At 38.7% G+C, this 20,724-nt stretch overlaps 1 protein-coding gene across 1 annotated transcript in view; it reads left to right on the forward strand.

Annotated features, from left to right (window-relative positions):
• TDRD1 (tudor domain containing 1) overlaps window positions 1-20,724 on the forward strand; it is a 38,947-nt gene that overhangs the window by 14,053 nt on the left and 4,170 nt on the right. The window contains exons 9-20 of the mRNA XM_090279558.1: window positions 654-740; window positions 2,570-2,737; window positions 2,861-2,968; window positions 3,846-4,016; window positions 6,978-7,220; window positions 7,803-7,940; window positions 11,239-11,349; window positions 12,276-12,446; window positions 14,436-14,708; window positions 15,262-15,381; window positions 17,626-17,742; window positions 20,530-20,697. Of these exons, the coding sequence (XP_090135684.1) occupies window positions 654-740; window positions 2,570-2,737; window positions 2,861-2,968; window positions 3,846-4,016; window positions 6,978-7,220; window positions 7,803-7,940; window positions 11,239-11,349; window positions 12,276-12,446; window positions 14,436-14,708; window positions 15,262-15,381; window positions 17,626-17,742; window positions 20,530-20,697 (1,875 nt within the window). The remainder of the gene's footprint in view (window positions 1-653; window positions 741-2,569; window positions 2,738-2,860; window positions 2,969-3,845; window positions 4,017-6,977; window positions 7,221-7,802; window positions 7,941-11,238; window positions 11,350-12,275; window positions 12,447-14,435; window positions 14,709-15,261; window positions 15,382-17,625; window positions 17,743-20,529; window positions 20,698-20,724) is intronic.

Below are 20,724 nucleotides of genomic sequence, written 5' to 3' on the forward strand. Positions count from 1 at the left end.
TTTTCTTTGAGCAGCCTTCTCAGAACTGTATTTTGTATGTATTTAGTCTGTGTAGCATTCATGTTGTGGAAGCGGAAACACTTTAGAATCCTGCTCTATCATTCTGGCTTTGCTTATAATTGCCTCTCAGTTTCCAAGGCATTATTCCTCTACTTTTAGAGGCTCAGGGTCCGTTGGTGACTTGGTAGAAAATGCAGTTAATCCTGTTGTGAAATTAAGTATAAAATCTGTTTTGTTTCATTGGCCTGTATGTTTATTATGACTTCAGAGAACTAGAAATGCTGACTGACCCTTGTTTCAGCCATGCTTCATGTCCGAGAAGTAGTAGTCTGGGTCATTAATTCATTTTTTTCCCCATAAACAGTGGTCTTTCTAAGCATACCAGTGAGGTGGTGCTAAATCTTTCATGTTAATCAGAATTTTGAAGTGAAATCTTTTCATTAAATGTTCTGGGAATTTCGCCTCAATTTTTAAAGCTGAGTGTTACTAAAACATATTTTGTACATGGAAACTGAACCAGTAAGAATATGCCAGTGTGTCAATAGCATAACACCTAAATCATTGTCATTATGCCTCATTTGTTTTGTATTTACGCTTTTCCTTAATATTTAGTGTATATCTCAATGTATATCTGTTTTCTTAATCATTTTTAGGAAAACTCTTAGGCCACGTGCTGGTAGAAATGGGATATGGTTTGATCCCTAAGGGACAAAATTCTGAGAAGCCAAGTGCAGAGCAAAGTGAGTATGCAGGTTAATAGTTAACAGTATAGTCACATAGTTATTGAAGAGTATCTTCTCTACTACACACAAAAACACAACTGTCACAGTGTCTATATAAACTCTACACATGAAAGGTGATACTTCTTTATTTAGTAATGTGTTCTTTGTATTTTCAGTCTCCTCTGCCTTGTTTTCTTCCCTGTTTTTCATATTAATCATTGACATGATAATTATCAAAGATTACAAAGTAGTAAATATCTTAATGCTTTGGGTTGAGGAATTTTTAGCTAAGATCTTCTTAGTTTAATTTGTTTTTCTTCCTTAGTTGGGTATCCCAGAAGTAATGAACACAGGGCTATAACATTCTGATTCTGTTCTAGTCGGATGGTGTTTCTTTTTAAATTCTTACTGTTTATTTGTACGTGCGTCCTTTTCATTTAGTTGAATGAGGGTACCGAAGCTTTGCCTTGAGCATTTTATTTTCTTACTGCCTAGTCTTACGTGTCCTTGTAGTCTGCTTTCTCCTTTACCACTTAGAGTCATGTGCTGCTTAGCAGGGGCATGTGCAGAGAAATGTGTTGTTAGGTGATTTTATCATTGTGCCAACATCAAGCAGTGTTCTACACAACCTGAGCCGGTGTAACAGCCTACACTGTAATTCTTTGTGCTGTCCTGGCAAGCTCATAGATCATTTCCAGCAGCATCGCCACCAACTCAGGAGCAATGCATTGCGCTGCGATGTTACAACATCATAGGTACTTTTCAACTTCATTATAATCTCGTGGGACCACTGTTGTATATGCGACCTGTTGTTGATTGAAACGTCATTATGAAGTGCATGACTGTACTTCAGATGAAAATGTATTTCCTTGTCTCTGCTCATTCGTCCAGAGGTGATCTCCAGATTAATGATGCCAGGAGTGGACTCATCTGGTCACATACAAACTTAATTCATCCTTGAGTCTGCCTTCTCCCTCGCCTCCCATCTCTTGCTCTGATTGGTTGTGAAGTCTTTATTGATTATTCATCCCAAGTGTCCTTTTTGTGTGTACTTTTTCTTTTTTTTTCTATTACTATTTTTATTTTTTTTAGTTTAGGAATCCTTAACATTCAGGACAATTACAACCACCCATTGATTTTTATGTATTTATCTTTGTCTCCTGTCTGTATTCTTACACTACTGCCTACATGACATTCCTAAAACACAGATCTTGGAGTGACTAATCTGCTGAAAAGCTTTCAGTAGTACTTTGCCATCTAAAGGAGGAAAACCAAACACGTGCTGGTCTAACAGTTGTCACGGTGGAAACCGGAAGTGTGGGTGGTATCTTAGGGAGAGTGTGGCGTGAGGAAGAACAGGGACGGGCCTTCAGCGTCCTGTGAGAAGCTGTGATGGGAGAGATGGGAAGAGCATGGGGGAAGATGTTGCCAGGGCACCAGCAGGGCAGAGGCTTCCAGGAGGTAGGTTGTGGTCAGTAATAGCAGGTGCTGCAGAGGTATCTGGCAGGAGGAACAGCAGTCACTGAGCAATACCTGCTTTCCCACTGCGCTGTGGAGGTGTGCAGGACAGACACAGACACAGTGTGCGTGAGGGCGTGGGTGCAGAGGCAGCACCTGGGAAAGGCACCTAATCCAGACTTGGAGAGAAACCTTTTCAAAGTGATGCCCCCCTGAGCAGGAAATTATCAGGCCTCTGGCAGCAGGAAGTACTTGGGCAGGGGGGGGGGGGGCGGGGCAAGAACAGCATGTGTCAAGGCCTAGAGGTGTGAAAATCATGGTTGGGCCAGAAAAGCTGAACAGCTGAATTAATGAAACCAAAATGACTTATTTGTCTTTTTTCTGATGAGGTGAGCTTGAAGATGTTGGGAAAATGACAGCTGAAAACAAACTTGTTGTAGACAAAATAGACTTAGTCCCCGAAGTGTTAACTTTGAATGTGGGCGATGAGTTTTGTGCTGTGGTTTCCCACATTCATACTCCGGAAGACTTCTTTTGTCAAAAACTACAGAGTGGACGTGAGTATATTTTCTTAATTTGTGCTATCAAGATAACGCACTTTAAGAGGTTCAATGTGCAAAAATGAAGATAATGTGTAGATGTGTATTTCTTTTGTCTAAGAAGTGATCTGGTGCTTACAGATAAGCTCGCTGAACTTCAGGTCGCCCTTCGCGAGTACTGCGGTCGGGTGCCTCCTCGTTCCGATTTTTATCCAGCCATTGGTGATATCTGCTGTGCAAAGTTCTCTGGTAAGGAAAGAGTATTATTGAATTCTTTACCTACAGTTAAGTGTATCCACAGGAGATGGAATATTTCGTGTGCCCTGGATGGCTCTATTTGAAACTTGAGTATTAAAGCACACCAATTATGTCTTTAAATATGTCCAATTAAACTAAATCGAAGTGTGTAAGGGAGCTGGGCCCGTGAATGTGTGTGTGAGGTGGGGAGTGAGTGAGGGATGCTTGCATGGTTTCAACAGCCCTGTAGTTTTTGGAGATCAGTGCAGGTACCTGTTTACATCAGCGTGCTTATGTGGTGGCAGGGGGCAGGGGGGCCATGTCTTCACCAGAGTTCTTGGGAACAGTCGGAGGACCTGCCTGGCCGCCCAGAGCTGTCAGGGCACAGCCTCTGTGACTGCACAGGTCTGGCCTTGGATAACTCGGTTCTACTGTTCTCGGCTGAAGGGAGATCCAGGGGCCTCACAGAAGAGCAGATACAAGTAGGCTTCCAGGAAAATGATGGCTCAGTTGGTGGAGCCTGGTTGACTCATACTGCCAAGTATTCTAAAAGTAGCTCTTCTTGATGCCTTAGCAAATGGTCCATGGATTAAATAAGACCTAGTGGACTGATGTGACCCAAACATGTTCTTTGTCCTAATGAGCTGTCTACTAGGGAGACAAGGCATGGCAATGAATAATGGCAGCATACAGCCCAAGTAGTCAGGAAGCTGAGACTAAAGGTGACACTGTAGGAGTTGAAGGTTTCCGTTAAGCAAAGATAGCAATGTGAATAAGCATTAAGCTCGATATTAAAATTTGCAAATGACCATTTCTAAGTTTGGGAAGAAAAGTTTTTGTTTATAGCTACATGGGAAAATCGTTTGAGACTGAGTCTCCTTTTTTTCAGAGGATGGTCAGTGGTACCGAGCCTCCGTTTTGGCTTATGCTTCTGAAGAATCTGTGCTGGTCGGATATGTAGATTATGGAAACTTTGAAATCCTTAGTCTGGAAAAACTGTGTTCCATAACTCCGAAGTTGTTGGAATTGCCAATGCAAGCACTCAGGTGTGTGCTGGCAGGTATGAGACTTTTGTGATCCCCATATTCTTAAACTACTTAAACCACTAAAACCTCAAAGAGCAGTATTGGAATTGAAAGTAAACTACTGGTAAGATAAAGGAATACATTCAGACATATCTTAATGTAAAAATAATTCTTAATAGAACATTTAACTAGCTGTAATAAAACAAAATTTAATGTTATAAAGTTGAGGGCTTTTTGTTTTTGATTTTGCTCTTTCTGGAGCCTGCGTCGTTAATATCATAGAAGCCTGTTAACTACATGAAGTAGGGGGAAACCTGCTTGTAAAAGCCATAAGAACATTGCAGCATGTGCTTAGAAATCGCTTATGTGTCTTTTGTCCCCCCGCAGTTCTTTCCATGTCGGTAACTGGCCTCTACAACCTTCATTTAAACGTATCCTAATGTAACTAGATTATTTCCAAGTTTTTACTATTAGCAGTGTTTCTTTAACTACATTTTACAGCCTATCCAAGATCAGGTACTTAAGCCAGGTTGCAAGATGGAGGTATATTGCAAAATACGTCCTTAGGAAGAACAGAGGTGTCAATGGGCATGCCTCTTTTTATGTCTGTGATTGCTCTTCAGAAGGGGTTGGACTAGTGGACACATCTACTAGAAATGTAGGAGGCAGTCAGATCCTTCACACATTGGTGCACCAAATAGCTATTGGGCTAGCCAACAAGGTTGTTTGATTATTCTTCTGTAAGATGGTTCTAGTAATGCTTAGTTGCCTTTAACTTTGTTTGAAACAATTTTATTAGATTGTGACAGCTGTCATATCAGCATGCATTTGAAAAAAAAAACACCCTTACCAAAATTGGTGTATTTTTGTGTAGCCATTTTAATACTGAAGATGGAAGAAAATAAGCAACACTTTCAGCATATTATGCTTTATTATTTTAAGAAAGGTAAAAAACTCAACTGAAACACACAAAAAGATTTGTGCAGTGTATGGAGAGGGTGTTGTGAGTGATGAGCGTGTCAAAAGTGGTTTGTGAAGTTTCATGCTGGAGATTTCTTGCTGGGCGATGCTCCACAGTAAAGGAGACCAATTGAAGTTGATAGTGATCAGAATGAGACATTAATTGAGAATAATCAATGTTATACCACATGGGAGATAGCCAACATACTCAAAATATCCAAATCAATGAAGTTAGTTGTGAAAATGAAAAATGCATCTTTCATTTTACAGAAAAGAAAAACTAAATGAACTTTTTGGCCAGCCCAATATTTCCGTATTATTTCACCTTGGCCAATTTTGATAAGCTAAACATAAAGTTATTTTAATTTGCCTTATTACCAGTGAGGCCAAATACTATTTGTCGGTAACTTGGCTCTTCTATTTTATGAACTAAGCCTAAGCTTAGGGTTGCTGATTTGTAAGCGCCCTTTCAGTAAGTGCAATAGATGTTTCATATACAGTAGTCCCTCTCTGTATCGTGGTTCACTTATCATGGCCTCACTGTATCGCAGGATTTTTAAAAATATATTTAATTATTGATCCCAGATTTTTTGCTATATCGCGGGATTTTGCGGTACTGTACAGTCGTCGGCAGCCGTCCGTCTCGAGAGACGATGGTGTAGCTTCTTAACAGTCTATCTGCACCGCCGAGAATGGCTGTGCAGTCCGACTCGGGAGTGACACGGTATCTGTCTCCTCCCGTGTTGAATCGACATCTTGCGATGACGCTGGAGTGTCCTCTCCAGTGAAGCTGAAGCTACAGAGCCTGGGCAGGGTGATATGGAGGGTCTGCTGTTGCCCATGCAGCAGACCCCCCCTCTCTTCGCAGCTGAAGGGTCCAAGGGAAAGACGGAGTCAATACAGCTTGGCTTCAGGTGCGCCGCAGGAGTTGCCGGTGTTGACTACAACGTCGAACCGCCTTAGGGACTCCGGCTCCGGATTTTCTGTCGGGGTTTACTCCCTTAGCCTTTCCCCTGAAGAGGTATGCCGCAAGGCAGCGGAGGTTTTTTGGAGTCAGAGTTTTCCTTCTCTGCCCTCATGGGAATACTTCAGAGAAAATCAGTGATAGAGGAGAGATTTTTAAAAAAATTGATACATACACATATCCCTGATAAAAAGAAAAGAGGGAAAAAGGCAAACAGTACAAAAAAGCACATAGTCAAAAGTCAATCTTCCTTCCATCTGTGTTCCCAACTTTCTCAGTTTTCTTCCTTAGAGATAACCTGATTATCAGCCTTTTGAATATTCTCCTAGAGGGATTATCTCATTTTTTTGTTTTAAAAGAAAGGCAGGTGCCCTGGCCAGTTTGCTCGGTTGGTTGAAGCATTGTCATGTACACCAAAAAATGTTGTGCTTTCAATTCTCAGTCAGTAAATACTAAAATAAATGTAAGGTTCCTACTTCGTGGATTTTCACCTATCATGGGGGAGTCTAGAACGTAATACCCACGATAAGTGAGGGATCACTGAATGTAAGGGACCACCATTTCTTCCTGGATTGTTTTATACTTTGTTTATTATTTTCTTAACAACTTTATCGAGACATAATTTACATATACCACAAAACTCACTGTCTTAGGTATATAATTAAATGATTTTTTTAAAACTAAATTTACCTAGTTGTACAGTTATCACCGTGACCCAGATTCAAAGCATTTTTGTCACACACATGAGATCTCTTGTGCCCATTTATAGTTAATCCTCACTTGCCAGGCAATTGGTAATCTACTTTTTGTCTTTATAGATTTGTTCTTCTGAACATTTATATCAATGGAATTATTATTTTTTACATAGATGTATAGAAACTTTTTACAGGCTTTTTCTTTGTAATTTTGCCTTTATTTTTGCATTTAGAAAATCCTTCTGCCCAATTGGAACTTTTTGGTTCCAGTGTTTATCATAGATTACTTAAATTTACCTTTCTGGAAATTAGAAGCAGAATTTCTAAATGCTTACTGTAAGAAATATTTTAACATCCTTTCAAAAATTCTTTGTTAGGAGTAAAGCCATCCTTAGGAACTTGGACTCCAGAAGCTATTTGTCTGATGAGAAAAGTTGTACAGAACCAAATATTCGTGGTAAAAGTGTTGGGCAAGTTGGAGAACAGTTCTCTAGTGGAGCTCACAGATAAATCCAAGACACCTAACATCAGTGTTACTAAAGCTCTCGTAGATGCGGGCTTTGCCGTCTGGGAACAGGGAACAGTGACAGAGAAACCCAGTGACATGAAAGAAGCCAGTGGTAAGTAAAATGTCAACCAGTGTTCCCGCTGGAGTTCTGACGGTTTCATGAATATGTGGGTTCTCATACTTTCACAAAGAATTATGTTGAGTACCTGTCGTCTTTTTAAATCAAGCACTTAGCCTTGGCTGGTGTGGCTCATGTGGATTGAGCACCGGCCTGCGAACCAAAAGGTCACCTGTACTTTCCCTGACAGAGCACATGCATGGGTTGTGGGCCAGGGCCTCGGTCAGGCATGTGCAAGAGGCAGCTGGTTGGTGCTTCCCTCCTCTTTTCTCGCTCCCTTCCCCTCTCTCAATAAATGAATTAGCGTCTTAGAAAAACATCAAGCATTCATTTAAGTACATTTAAGAGTGTGGGAACTGAAAACTTGTTGACAGTTTTATGGGTCACTGATAGCTGAAAATCAGTCAGAAATGTGAATAAATTTGAAATGTGAAATTCACTGAGGGTAGTAATGGTTAATTGTAATACTGATAAACTTTTAAATAAATTCACTGAGAACATCATTGAAAATTTAGTTCTTCCAAAGCAGATTTCTCAGGCTGTTTGTTTTTACAAAATGTTCATTTATTTTCCCAGTTCCCTTGGATGTAGAAGCAAAACAAAATCCATTGGCATGGACATGGGTTGAACTTGCCGTTAACCAAACAGTGGATGTTGTGGTCTGTATGATATATAGTCTGGGAGAATTTTATTGTCATGTACTTGAAGAGGATGGTAAGTTGACTCTTTCATATGTGTGTGTGTGTGTGTGTGTGTGTGTGTATTTTTTACAAATACATTGGTGAAGATAACAACTCAAGATGAGTTTGCTGAGTAATAAAAGTGCTCTCTTTCCAAGAAGGGCCAAAAGGGTATTTGTACTTTCAAGAAAGATTTGGTTATATTTAATCCTTTTATTCCATGTTAAGCCCTTATTTCTAGTTCCAACATCACTCCTTATATTTAAACCAGTTTAGATTTCACAGAATGTTGCCTAAATTCAGTTTTTTTTTTAAAAAAGATTTTATTTCTATTCAGAGAGAGGGGAAGGGAGGGAGAAAGAGAGGGAGAGAACATCGCTGTGTGAGAAAAACATTGATAGGTTGGTTGCCTATTGCACGGCCTGAATTGGGGACCTGGCCCACAACCCAAGCATGTGCCCTGACCGGGAATGAAACCTGCGACCTTTCACTTTGTGGGATGATGCCCAACCCACTGAGCCATGCTGGTCAAGTCTCCTAAATTCAGTTTTGAAAATTAAATTTAATTGTTGATTTCATTGAATACAACATACATATAAATAAGTGCACAAATAAAACTGTGACATAAATTATCAAAGTCAAAACACTTTTATAACCAACATCTAGGCCAAGAAATTAAGCATTACCAGTAACCCGGAAGTTCCCTTTATGTCTCTTCCTATCACTGCCTTTTCTCACTTTCAAAGATAAATACTATCCTGTCTTCCACTAGCATAGATTAGTTTTTTTCTGGTTTTGAACTTTATACAAAGACAACTGTACAATATGTACTCTTCATTGCCTTGCTGCTTATTTTCCATTGTTGTTTAGACTGGGCCATTATTTTTACATATAACTGTAGATTGTTTTCTTGTTGCTGCATGGTGTTCTAGTGTATGAATGTATTCAAGTTATTACTTGTTTCTACTGTTGGATATTTGGATTGTTTCTAGTTTTGAGCTATAAAGTGATGTTGGTGCGAGCATTCTCAAACAAGTTAGGGCACATGTGCATGTGTTTCAATTTATGATGTACCTATGAATGAAATTACTGGCCATATCTTACAGGATATATATTTTCAGCTTTGATCAATGAATGCCAGTTTCCAAAGTGAATATGGCAGTTGTTAATTTACGTGTTCTAGCTGCTCCACATGTTCACAAACACTATTTTCTTTTCCATTTGAACCATTCCAATGAGCATCATTGATTTTAACTTTTCTGAATCTCGGTTTTTCTCTCTTTCAATTGAGGGCATTAAACTGGATAACTAAGCTCCTGCCTGGCTCTGGATTTGTGAGATTTGTTATCTCTTCATTCAGAATCATCTAGTAAATAGGACACTATCATATAAGACAAAATTCAAAAATTTTAAAGTTACTTGTTATTTTCATTTAATTTATTTTGCAAGTGCATGGTACAAAGTTAAAAAGTTACAAGAGTCCTGACTGGTGTAGCTCGGTGGGTTAGACATCACCCTGCAAACTGAAAGGTTACTGGTTTGATTCCCAGTCAGGGCACATGCCTGGGTTGCGGGCCAGTTCCCTGGTTGGGGGTGTGCAACAGGCAATTGATCGATGCTTCTCTCCCTCTCTTTCTCCCTCCCTTCCCCTCTCTCTAAAAAATAAATTTAAAAAAATCTTTTTTAAAGGCTACAAAAGAGTATATAGTAGAAAGTAAGTGTTCCATTTCCTCTTCTCAGTTTTCTAAATGCTTTTCAGAAGTACACACTCTCTATATATGCTTATGTAGATATCAGTGTAGATATCCCTTTTTATGTAGGCATAAATGGTAAAGTAACGTCTATATATAATTTTTGCAGTTTGCTTTTTTTCTCCCATTCTATCGTGGACATCAGTTCACATAGTGTTTTCTCTCTTCTTTTTTTAATACATTTTCTATTTTGGAATAATTTGAAATTTACAGAAAATTTCCACAAATGGTTCAGAGAGGTCTTGTACATCCCACACCCAGCTTCCTCTATAGTTAACTTCTTACATAACTGTACACTTGTTACAACTGAGAGACCAACATTGCTCCATCACTATGAACTAAACTCTAGGCTTTATTTAGATTTTACTAGATGTTCTTTTCCATTTCCACCAATGTACTTTTCTAGGATCCAATCTGAGATTACATATTGCTGTTGTTTCCATTCTTTCTCATGGATTCCACTGTGTGGATTCATCCTGATTTAATTAACCTAGATGTGGATAACTAAAGGATTAGTGTTCACAAGCTTTTATTACTAAAACAAGGCTTGAACTCGGTGATTTTGTTCTCAGAGTATATCATGGGACAAATTCCTCAAGTTAATTGTTAAATCGGAGGATATGTGTGCTTATTATGCTTTTGAGAGATAGCTCTTCAAGAGGTTGACTGAGCCAAGTCCCACCAACGGCGCCTTGAGAGTGCCTTTCCCCACTGTGTCTAACAGTGTGCCTTTAAACTCCCTTATTTTGGTTCCTCTGAAGGTGACAATTATAACTTGTTCTAATTTTATTACCACTTCTGTCAATGGGTCTTACCACCTATTTACACATTTGTTTTTCTTTTACTTCTTTCATGTTTAGGCCTTTTCACTTGGCCTTTTGAAGCTCTCTGAGTTCTGTCTCTTCACCTTCCCACTTCTCTGCTTTGCCAGACTACACTCACAGAAAAGTTGCAAAGACGGGGGAGAGTTTCTGTGCTCCCCTCCCCCAGTTTCCTCTGTAGTTAACATCCCACAGGAATTTTGGTGCTTTTGTTACCACTAAGAGACCCGCCAGGTGTTTTATTGGCTGCTTAATTCTGTACTTGGCCTCAGAGCCATTTCTTCCTTCTAGAATACCTCTCCTTTTGTATCCAACATGTCGTAGTTCCAAGTTCTCTGTGCAGCTTTCGGCTCACAGAGCTCAGCTCTCTGAATTTCCGTGCCGTTATCTGTGCCATCCACTCAGTATTACTCTCCGTATTGCTTCAGGACAACGTGCGTGAAACCTCCCTTTCTGCACAGGTTCGGACATGGCTTCCTTGTCCGTATGCAAAGCACATACTCCGGTCTCCTGGGAATGATGTTATTATAGTCATGTCACTGTGCTCAGCAAGTCGCTGGCACAGGGTTTACTGAGAGGATTAACTAAACACTGGCTTATTTGCCCAATTTTTAATAAGGAGAAGGAAAAAGCATTTGGTGTGCTTAATAGTTGTTTGTATCTGAGATTTTATGATTAAAACATTTTCCAGCTTTAAAGAGAAATCAATATCCTGTGTGGTTTTTAAAAATAGTAAATGCTATGCGTATTTTGTTTTCAGCTTCAAAAAAACTCAACGATTTGAACAAATCGCTAGCAGAATTTTGTCAGCAGAGGTTGTCTGATGGCTTCAAGGCAGAAATACAGCAACCGTGTTGTGCTTTTTTTGCAGGTAAGTTGCAGCTGGTACAATCCTGACTCACCAGAACGTTTTCTTTCTTGACATTCAACCTTTTTTCTTTAATTTAAATCTTTATTGCATTTATTGGGGTGACATTGGTTAATCAAATTATATAGGTCTTATCAACCCCTTTTTTTTGAAAGTTCGTTTTTTTATTGTTGTTCAATTATAGTTGTCGCAATTCTTCCCCCATTGCTCTTTCCTGCCCCCCACCTCTGCTCTCAGTCAATCCCCACCCTGTTGTCCACGTCCATGGTCAGCCCTTATTTTTAATGTGTATTTTCTTTCTGATGTTGAAGCAATTGTTTTCCACACTCAATATTAAATGGATGCTTAGGATGTTTTCTTCTTTGTAACAAGGAACCTCCAAATGATACTTTTATACCTAAACTTTGTTACATGCTTTTCTTTCCAGAATTTCTGATACTATTAAAATAAGTTAAATAATGGAATCTCTTTACTGCAGATTTATTGTTTCTTCTGGTCACCCTGTGCATATTTATTTTGAAAATGAATTTAGTTTTATTGCAAAACTTTTTCTACTATTTTTTTTTATATTATTTTACTAAGGAACAAGAAAAATAATCTGTCAGTAGTGGTGAGAGTATTAGAAGTCTTCTGGATTGACAAACATGTTCAAGTTTATTGTCTTCCCTTCATATGCTGTTTAAGGATAGGTGGAGAATGAAATCTTTATATCAGATGTAAAAGTGTGGTGCTGTAAAAAATTTGAAGATACTCTAAAAAGTGATTTTGAGTATTCTTTTAGGGACTTGTGAACGAAAAACTAAAAGGCATCATCTCTGGAAGAGAGCAGATTTATCAGCCACTAGACAAATGATGTCTTTCTCAAGATAAAATTTCCAGTATTAATAGAAGGGAAATATTCCATGTTATAAACTTTGTGTTAAATCTAGGTGATGGCAATTGGTATCGTGCTTTAGTCAAGGAAATCGTACCAAATGGAAACATTAAAGTGCATTTTGTGGATTATGGAAACACCGAGGAGGTTACTGCAAATGAACTTCGAATGATCCCATCAGAATTTTTAAAACTCCCATTTCAGGCGATACTGTGCTGGTTAGTAGGTATGATACCGAATAAGAAATATTCTTTACCTTCTTCTAATACTTAAGAGTGAATGAACTTCTAATATTAATATCTCTAATTTTAATATTTTGTATAAGTTAGAAGATCTTGCTTTATAATGTAAAATTTCAAACTGTATTTTTAAAGATACTGGCCAGACCTGATGTCAGAGCAGGGAAGCAGCTGCTTTTCTAGACTTGTGATGGGAGTGAAAACCGATGTTTTCTCATGAAGGCATTTTGCTTCTAATAATTTATCCCAAAGAAATAATCGCAGAATTTCTTAAAGTTTACCTACCAGGAAACTCATTACACTGCTGTTAATAATAGCAAATCAACCTATAGAATCAATATGAGAAGACTGGTTAAGTGCTATGCTGTATAATGGACAATAGTAGTGCCTATTTCATGGGGTGATTGTGAGGATTAAATAAATGTTTAGAGCAGGGCCTGGCACTCAGAAAGTTCTACTTAACTTTTTGCTGTTATTTTATGCCAGTAATAGTGATGTTCAATATGTATCATTGATATGAGGAACTGTGCGTGATTTAACCAAACAAGACAAGTTATAAAAGGGATGCTGGAGAGCCCTGTGATGAAGTGGACAGACTCTGGCACCCCCACTCTGCTCCCTATTAGCTGTGAGGCCTCAGGCAAAGCACTGAAACCCCCTGTGTTTCCTCGTTCTTATCTGCAAAACAACAGTACCTTCCTCAAAGAGCCATGAAGAATCAAAGAGCTAAAAATATAAAAAGCACTCAACGGTACCTGGCATTATACTCAGAATAGCTATTATTATTATTATTATTATTATTATTATTATTATTATTAAAATTTCTTTATAAAAGAAATAGGAGTCTATATGTGCAAGCGTGTCTTTCCATAAAAATAATTTTTAATAACCATGTTTTATGTCAGTGCTTCTTAATATGTGGCCAGCAGCAACATGAGAACTTATTAAAAGTGCAAATTCTCATTCCCCACCCAAGACCTAGTACTAAATTGAAAACTCAGTGGGGTCCCCAAATCTGTTTTAATAAGCCCTCTAGGTAATTCACATGTCCACTCAAGTTTGAGAATTACTGTTATGAATAAGGCTATAAGCCACAATTATCCAAGGAAAATAATTTTTGACTAAGTAACTTAAAATTTGATTTTATTTTAAAAAATTTTCTTTTATTGATCCTAGAGAGAGGGGAAAGGAGGAAGAGACGGAGAAAAACATCGATGTGACAGAAACATTGATCAATTGCCCCCTGCACACACCCCAACTAGGGACTGAACCTGTAACCAGGCATGTACCCTGACCAGGAATCGAACCCGCACCCTTTCAGTTTGCAGGATGATGCCCAACCAATTGAGCCACACTGGCCAGGCCTAAAGTGAAATTTAAAAAGTAAAATTGTGTGGTTGACATCCTTTACCATTACAATTGGTCACTCATCGTTGTGTATGTAACAGAACACAAAGGTGGCTTCTGAAAGAAATAATAATTCTATTTTTGCCTATTGGGTAAATGCTAGGTGAATATATATTAGTGGGGAAGGTAAGAAAAGGTCCTGCGCAGTGTCTTTGCCAACGCATTATTGGTAACTCAGGAATGAAGGGTGTAGATACAGAACTGACTGTTGAGAAAAGACACTAATGTTGCTGATCTGAATAATATACTTGGCAAGGACCAAGTCCTGGGTAGTGTGGAAGCAAAAATATACCCTGGCTGGTGTGGCTCACTGGATTGAGCACCGGCCTGTGAACTGAATGGGTGCCAGTTTGGTTCCCAGTCAGGGCACATGCCTGGGTTGCGGGCCAGGTCCCTGGTTGGGGGCATGGGCGAGGCAACCAACTGATGTTTTTCTCTCACACATTGATATTTTTCTCCCTCTCTTTCTCCCTCCCTTCCCCCTCTCTGGAAATAGATAAAATCTTTTTTAAAAAAGTATTGTACAGCTTGGGCACAGGATTCTTTTTTATGCTGTTCTTATTTGCCAGATATACAGCCTGCAAACCAACGTTGGAGTAAGGAAGCCATAGCAAGATTTCAGAAGTGCGTCACAGGCGTAAAACTCCAAGCCCGAGTGGCTGCAATCACTGCAAAGGGAGTGGGAATTGAGCTCACCTGTCTTTCCACTTGTTATCCCAGAATAATTAGTGATGTTCTGATCAAGGAACATCTGGTCTTAAAAGCTAGCTCACAGAAGGACTTGGCAGAAAACGGATCTGTCAGTAAACAGGATCTTCAAATCAACACCCCAGGGCAGCTCGGTAACATTTTAAGCTGTTTCTTTGTTATTTACATGTACGTTATCCTTTGTTTTTATGGGCTATGAAACATTTTCCATTCTGAATGGTAGTTTTCCTGTAGAAATATGCTTTGTGGAAATAGACTAATAATAGGCTCTTAAAGTTAATTTATTATTTATTGAAACTTGGTTTTATTAAAGAAATATCATACTAATTTTTAACGTAGTTACTTATCAGGTAAACTTGCATCGTGCAGCTATGTATCCCTAATGTTGGCATAAATTTTAAGAATTATATTAAATATACTACAGAAGTGCAAATATATTACAGAAGCACTATATCACAAAACTGAAGAAGTTCAAGGATTCTCATTATAAGTTGGACATCTTTACAACACTCACAAAATCCCTCAAATTAGATAGGTTGTTTTGTGAAAATACAGATTTTCATTTTGGGAATTGGGGAATGTTGATCATCAGCAGTTGATGAAAAAAATGAGTGGATAAACATATTACCGGGAAAGAATATTAAATTGCATCTCTTTCATGGAGATCTGTGTTTGGTACGTTTTCAGCCATCTCTTTCGCTGAGCAATGGAGGACGATAGAGCTGCCAGTTAATAAAACTGTACAAGCAAAAATATTAGAAATTATAAACCCAGACTTATTTTATGCTCTACCAAATGAGATGCCAGGTGAGAAATTAAAATGAGACCTATTTATGATCATCTTTTTAAAATTAGATTTTATTTTTTATACTGTTAAATTGTATCCACTTTTTCCCTCTTTGCCCACTTCTACCCCCCAAGGCAACTCCCACACTGTTGTCTGTGTCCATGCATATATGTTCCTTTGCTAATCTTTTCATCTAGCCCCCCTCCCCTTCCCCCTCCCCCAGTGTCAGTCTGTTCTATGTATCTATGCTTCTGTTTCTGTTTTGTTCGTTAGTTTATTTTGTTCAATAGATTCCACATGTAAGTGAGATCCTATGGTATTTGTCTTCCACTGACTGGCTTATTTCACTTAGCGTAATAGTCTTCAGGTCCATCCATGCTGTCTTAAAAGGTAAGAGCTCCTTCCTTTTTTATTGCTGCATAGTACTCCACTGTGTAGATGTACCACAGCTTCTCTATCCACTCATCTCCCGATGGATACTTAGGCTGTTTCCAGAACTTGGCTGTTGTAAATAACACTGATATGAACACAGGAATGCATATATTCTTTTGAATTGGTGTTTGGGGATTCTTAGGGTATAATCCCAGAAGTGGAAACACTGGGTCAAAAGACATTTCATTTTTAATTTTTTAAGGAAATTCCATACTGTTTTCCACAGTCTGCATTCCCACCAGCAGTGCATGAGGGCTCCCTCTTCTCCACATCCTCGTCAGCACTTATATTTGCTGATTTATTGATGGTAGGCACTAATCTTTTAAACTGTAAAATGAAAGTGCTTATCTGAACTCATTAGGAATTGGGGAGAAGAGGAGGGTTACACTTCAGGCAAATTTACTTACAGCCGTGGCTGGGTTGCTCAGATGGTTAGAGCATTGTCCCAATTTGCCGAGGTGGTGGATTTGATCACCAGTCAGGGCACATACAAGAATCAACTAATGAGTGGATGAGTAAGTGGAACAACAAAACTTAAAAAATGTACGTATAAAAACACAAGTGTAAACATAAGTAGAATGCACTGCAGTCAGCACCTGTTCAACCTAGTCTTGAACTCTACAGATTTTATAACAAAACAATGTCCTTAATTGCTATATTACTTTTTGTTTATGAATGTATTCTGCTTATATTGAATTGTCTTTACAAAGTTAACTTCCTCCAGCCATCTAAGAGAATTCAACCCAAAACTTTTTTATATTGAAAGAATACTTTGTAATTTGTCTATAATCACAGCGTTACTGTATCTTTCGAAACTTAAAGAAGTGTTTTACACTGGACCTAATCATGAAGAGAAGTAGCATATAAGTATTTTTAATTTTTCTTTTCTGTCTCATGGAGTTTACAATTAAGTCTTCTCTTCAGTATTATTTGAGTTTATCCTTATACTGTAGAAGGTGAGTTAGTACAAGCTGGGGGGTAGCTATTCAGAATAATTTGCAGGTACTTTAAGACTGAAAAAAGAAGTTAGTTTCAAACTGTCAAACCTAGTTGTGGCAATGCCAATACCTGCTCTTAAATTTATCTCCAATATTACGAATAATCATCTTTAAACTGTATAGTAGAAAGCAAGGGTTTAGCACTATTCACTCCTGACGACAACATATGGTATGACAAATTAGAAGTATTTCTTTTATTAACTATAGGCATACCTCAGAGAGAATGCAGTCCAATTCCAGACCACTGCAATAAAGCAAATATTGTAATAAAGCAAGTCACACAAATTTTTGTTTCCCAGTGCATATAAAATAGTGTTTACACTATACGTAGTCTCTTACGTGTGCAATAGCATTATTTCTAAAAAGACAATGTACATATCCTAATTGAAAAATACTTCATTGCTAAAAAAACTCTAACCATCATCTGAGCCTTCAGCAAGATGTAATCTTTTTGCTGGTAGCGGGCCTTACCTTCAATTTATAAAAAATGTAATATCCGAAGTACAATAAAACTAGGTATGCCTGTATAACACACTCAGTGAAAAGCACACCAAACAATTGTAAACATACAGCTTATTAAGTTTTCATAGAGTGAATACACTAGTATAACAACCCCAATCAACAAATCAGCCCACCAGAGGCTTCTTGCTTGGCCCCTCTCAGTATTGCATCCCTTTAGCTCCAGCTAATAGATAGTGATTTGATTTATTTTTTAAAATATATGTTCTAATACAGACAGTTTTTTTGAGTTATTAGATTTGACATTCTTTTGTATACTGTATTTAAATAGTAGCATCGAAAATCTTCTCAAAAGACTGTTTTTATGTGTTTTAGAAAATCAGGAAAAACTGTGTGTATTGACAACGGAATTGTTAGAATATTGCAATGCTCAGAAGAGTCAGTTGCCGTATAGACCGAGAGCTGGAGATGCGTGCTGTGCCAAATACACAAGTAAGATTCTTTTAGGTAAACTATTAAAGGGAAAATAGCTTTCTATTCTTTGTTGCATGAGATTATATGGATCACGCTATTTTTAGATGCATGTTTTGTTTGGTTAGAGAAATTAAAGACAAGGTCACGGGTTTAATTCATCCTTAGGGTCATTCAGCTTTTCTGTGCCACAACCACAGATTATATTTAGGCAAGGGTATAGGAATTTACAAATCTGTCCGTACTTATAGATAACAGTACTCTATATAGTGGATCGTCCTGTTACGCTTACATATGGAGGGGTTGCAAATAATTTGTAGAACTCTATTAACGTACAAAAATAATAATTAAAAATGTCTCAGGGAGTCAGACTCATGGACTAGGTATACTTTATTTTACTGTTGTTTAATATTTGATGTTAATTTTTTTCTTGCTAATATAAATAACACTTGTAGTGAATTTTGGGGGGATAGAAATTGGGTAGCTATAAATACTTTAGGCTGAATTTTCAGGAATAGACTTCTGGAGTCAAAGAACATAAATTATTTTGTAAGTTCTGGGAGCATATTGCTCTCCGGTCATCTTAAAAGAAGTGTCCACATGGGACAAAGGTCTGTGAGCAGGCCAATGTCATCCCCTGCTTTCGGTCTGTTGCCCAGCTAATGTCCATTTTTAAATTTATATTTACAGTTTGAAATGTATTATGCTTATCCACCCCAATTCAATAAAAATTTTAAAAATGTATTATTATGCTTAGTTCTGTTTTTCTTTTATATGACTACTGGATCGACACTTTCCTTCCTTTTCTTCCCAGCAGCGCTATAACATAACTTTTGGTTAGGTTAAGTATTCTGTATTACTTTATTAGAATTGTATAAACACCAACACAGCCTAACCATATAATTGCATTTTTATTTTGCAGCCTTTTTTGTAGTCGTTACTAGTGTTCTGTATACTTCCTCTAATTACCTCCTGGTCTGTGCATTAGTGTAAATTCAGTGAACGCTTAATGTACTTCTGTGAACTTTTATCATGTTGGAGGCATCGTCAGCCTCCTTAGCTGCTCTTGTCGAGACTGCTCACCCTCTAGACCTAAGCCGTCCCCCTGGAGTCCTTCCTTCGCCGTCGGTCATGCTGGGGGTTGTGTCAGTACCACCCACCGCGCTTCTTGGATTTCTCTCCCACGCCACCTCATGGGCCAGATTTCTCCCGCCCTCATCTCACCTCGTTTTCTGGGTCCCTTACTTCTGATTTCCTCTAATTTGGGGGTGTATCCCGTTCTCCAGAAGCCGAGAAAAGGTACACATGTTAGATGGAGTTTCTGTTGACTCCTGCTTTTGAAAAAGTACCCATTCTGCCCTGATAGTGCATAGCTGACCTGGTCAGGAGATAGATGTCATTCAGATTCTTCTCCTTTCTGGGCCTTTTCGTGTCTTCATCCCGTGTTTTGAATTTTATGATGTGACTTAGTATTAGATGAGCCCTTGAGTCTAGAATCTCATGAGCTTCAGTTGTGAGAAATTTTCCTGAATTATCTTTTATTCCTTCTCTCATTTCCTGTCCTTTTAGGAACTCTTGAGGTATTTTAATGCTGGATGTGAAATCTTCTGCCAGGTTTTCTCTTCTGTGTTTCATCTTTTTAATGTTTTGCAAGAGCTTTCCTCAATTTTATCATCCAACTTCTTAAATTTTATTTTTGATACCACATTTTTAGTTCCAATAGCTGTTTTGTTTGTTATCTCAAGTGTACGTTTTTCATACTATCTTTGTCTTGTTTCCAGGTTGGAAGCCATTTCTCCAAGGATGTTCGTATCATTTTTAAAAGTTTCATGGTCTTCTTTTTCCTTCCTTTGTCTCTGTCTCCTTAAGTTCCTATTTATTAGCTCTGGACTTGCCTTTCATGTGAGGGGCTTTCCTCAAACATTCGCTGACCCTTTTCTGTTCACTCATTTAAGATGGGGAGCTAAGAAGTTAATTAGAAGCTTCCTTGTGCATGGCCAGAGCTTGTTCCCTGGGGACCTGCACTGGAGAGTGATCGCGCAGTGCCATTTCCCTGGGGACTCCTGATGGTGGTATCTTGAAGAGCTTTTGCTTGGGATGATGGGTGCCTGCCTGGAGTGCATAGCTTGTCCGAATGTGTTGTCGGTCACCTCCCTCTGCTTAGCCTCATGGTCCCCAGGGCAGAGCTGGCCAGGCTCATCCTCTCTGAGAAGGTATCGAAGAAATTGCCTGGAAAGGGGGAGGGCATTCTGAGCTTTACTAAAACATAGGAACACAAAACGGACCATCCTCTGTAGCAACTTTAAAAATGAGTGGAAATGTCTATAAAAGCTAAAGTCTGTTCAGATGCTTGGGAAGTAACTGCTTCCTATACCCATTCCTCATTTTCAGCTCCATCCCTACTTCTCCTTTGGAAGGAGTAGCACCAATTGCTTAACCTTGGTTGCCTGGGGATTTGAGATGCAAGCTGGGATGCTTTTTAGCTTCCCTTCGGCCAGCTTTGGCGGAGCTCTGCTCAGTCATTTCCATTCATGCATCTGCTTTCTATCTTCCAATATTCCATTGTCTTCTCTTGCTCTCTATCCTTGTGATTTTATGTCTTTTTCATTTTAATCCTGTAATTGTCTTTTTAGTAGGGTCTGAAAAAAGGAGAGGTGATGCTTATATTTAATCTGGATGTTTTGGCTTGAAAGCAGATATCTAGGTGTGAGTTTCTAAGTGGTGTGACTGTAATTGTGATTAACTGTCTTAAGGGAGGGAGGGGTCACTGAATGTAACTTCTTACCCGAGATTCCCTTGTATTTCCAGATGACGATCTCTGGTACCGCGCTGTTGTTCTGGCGGCAGCAGAGGACGAGGTGAAAGTGATCTACATGGACTACGGGAACGTGGAAACCCTGCCTCTTTGCAGATTGCAGCCCATCCTTGCCAGCCACCTGGAGCTCCCTTTCCAAATTATTAAGTGTTCATTCGAAGGTAGACAATTAAGTGACATTCCAGTTT

The sequence above is a fragment of the Furipterus horrens genome, unplaced genomic scaffold, assembly GCF_987537825.1.
Source record: "Furipterus horrens unplaced genomic scaffold, mFurHor1.1.pri manual_scaffold_5, whole genome shotgun sequence".
Classification (NCBI taxonomy): domain Eukaryota; kingdom Metazoa; phylum Chordata; class Mammalia; order Chiroptera; family Furipteridae; genus Furipterus; species Furipterus horrens.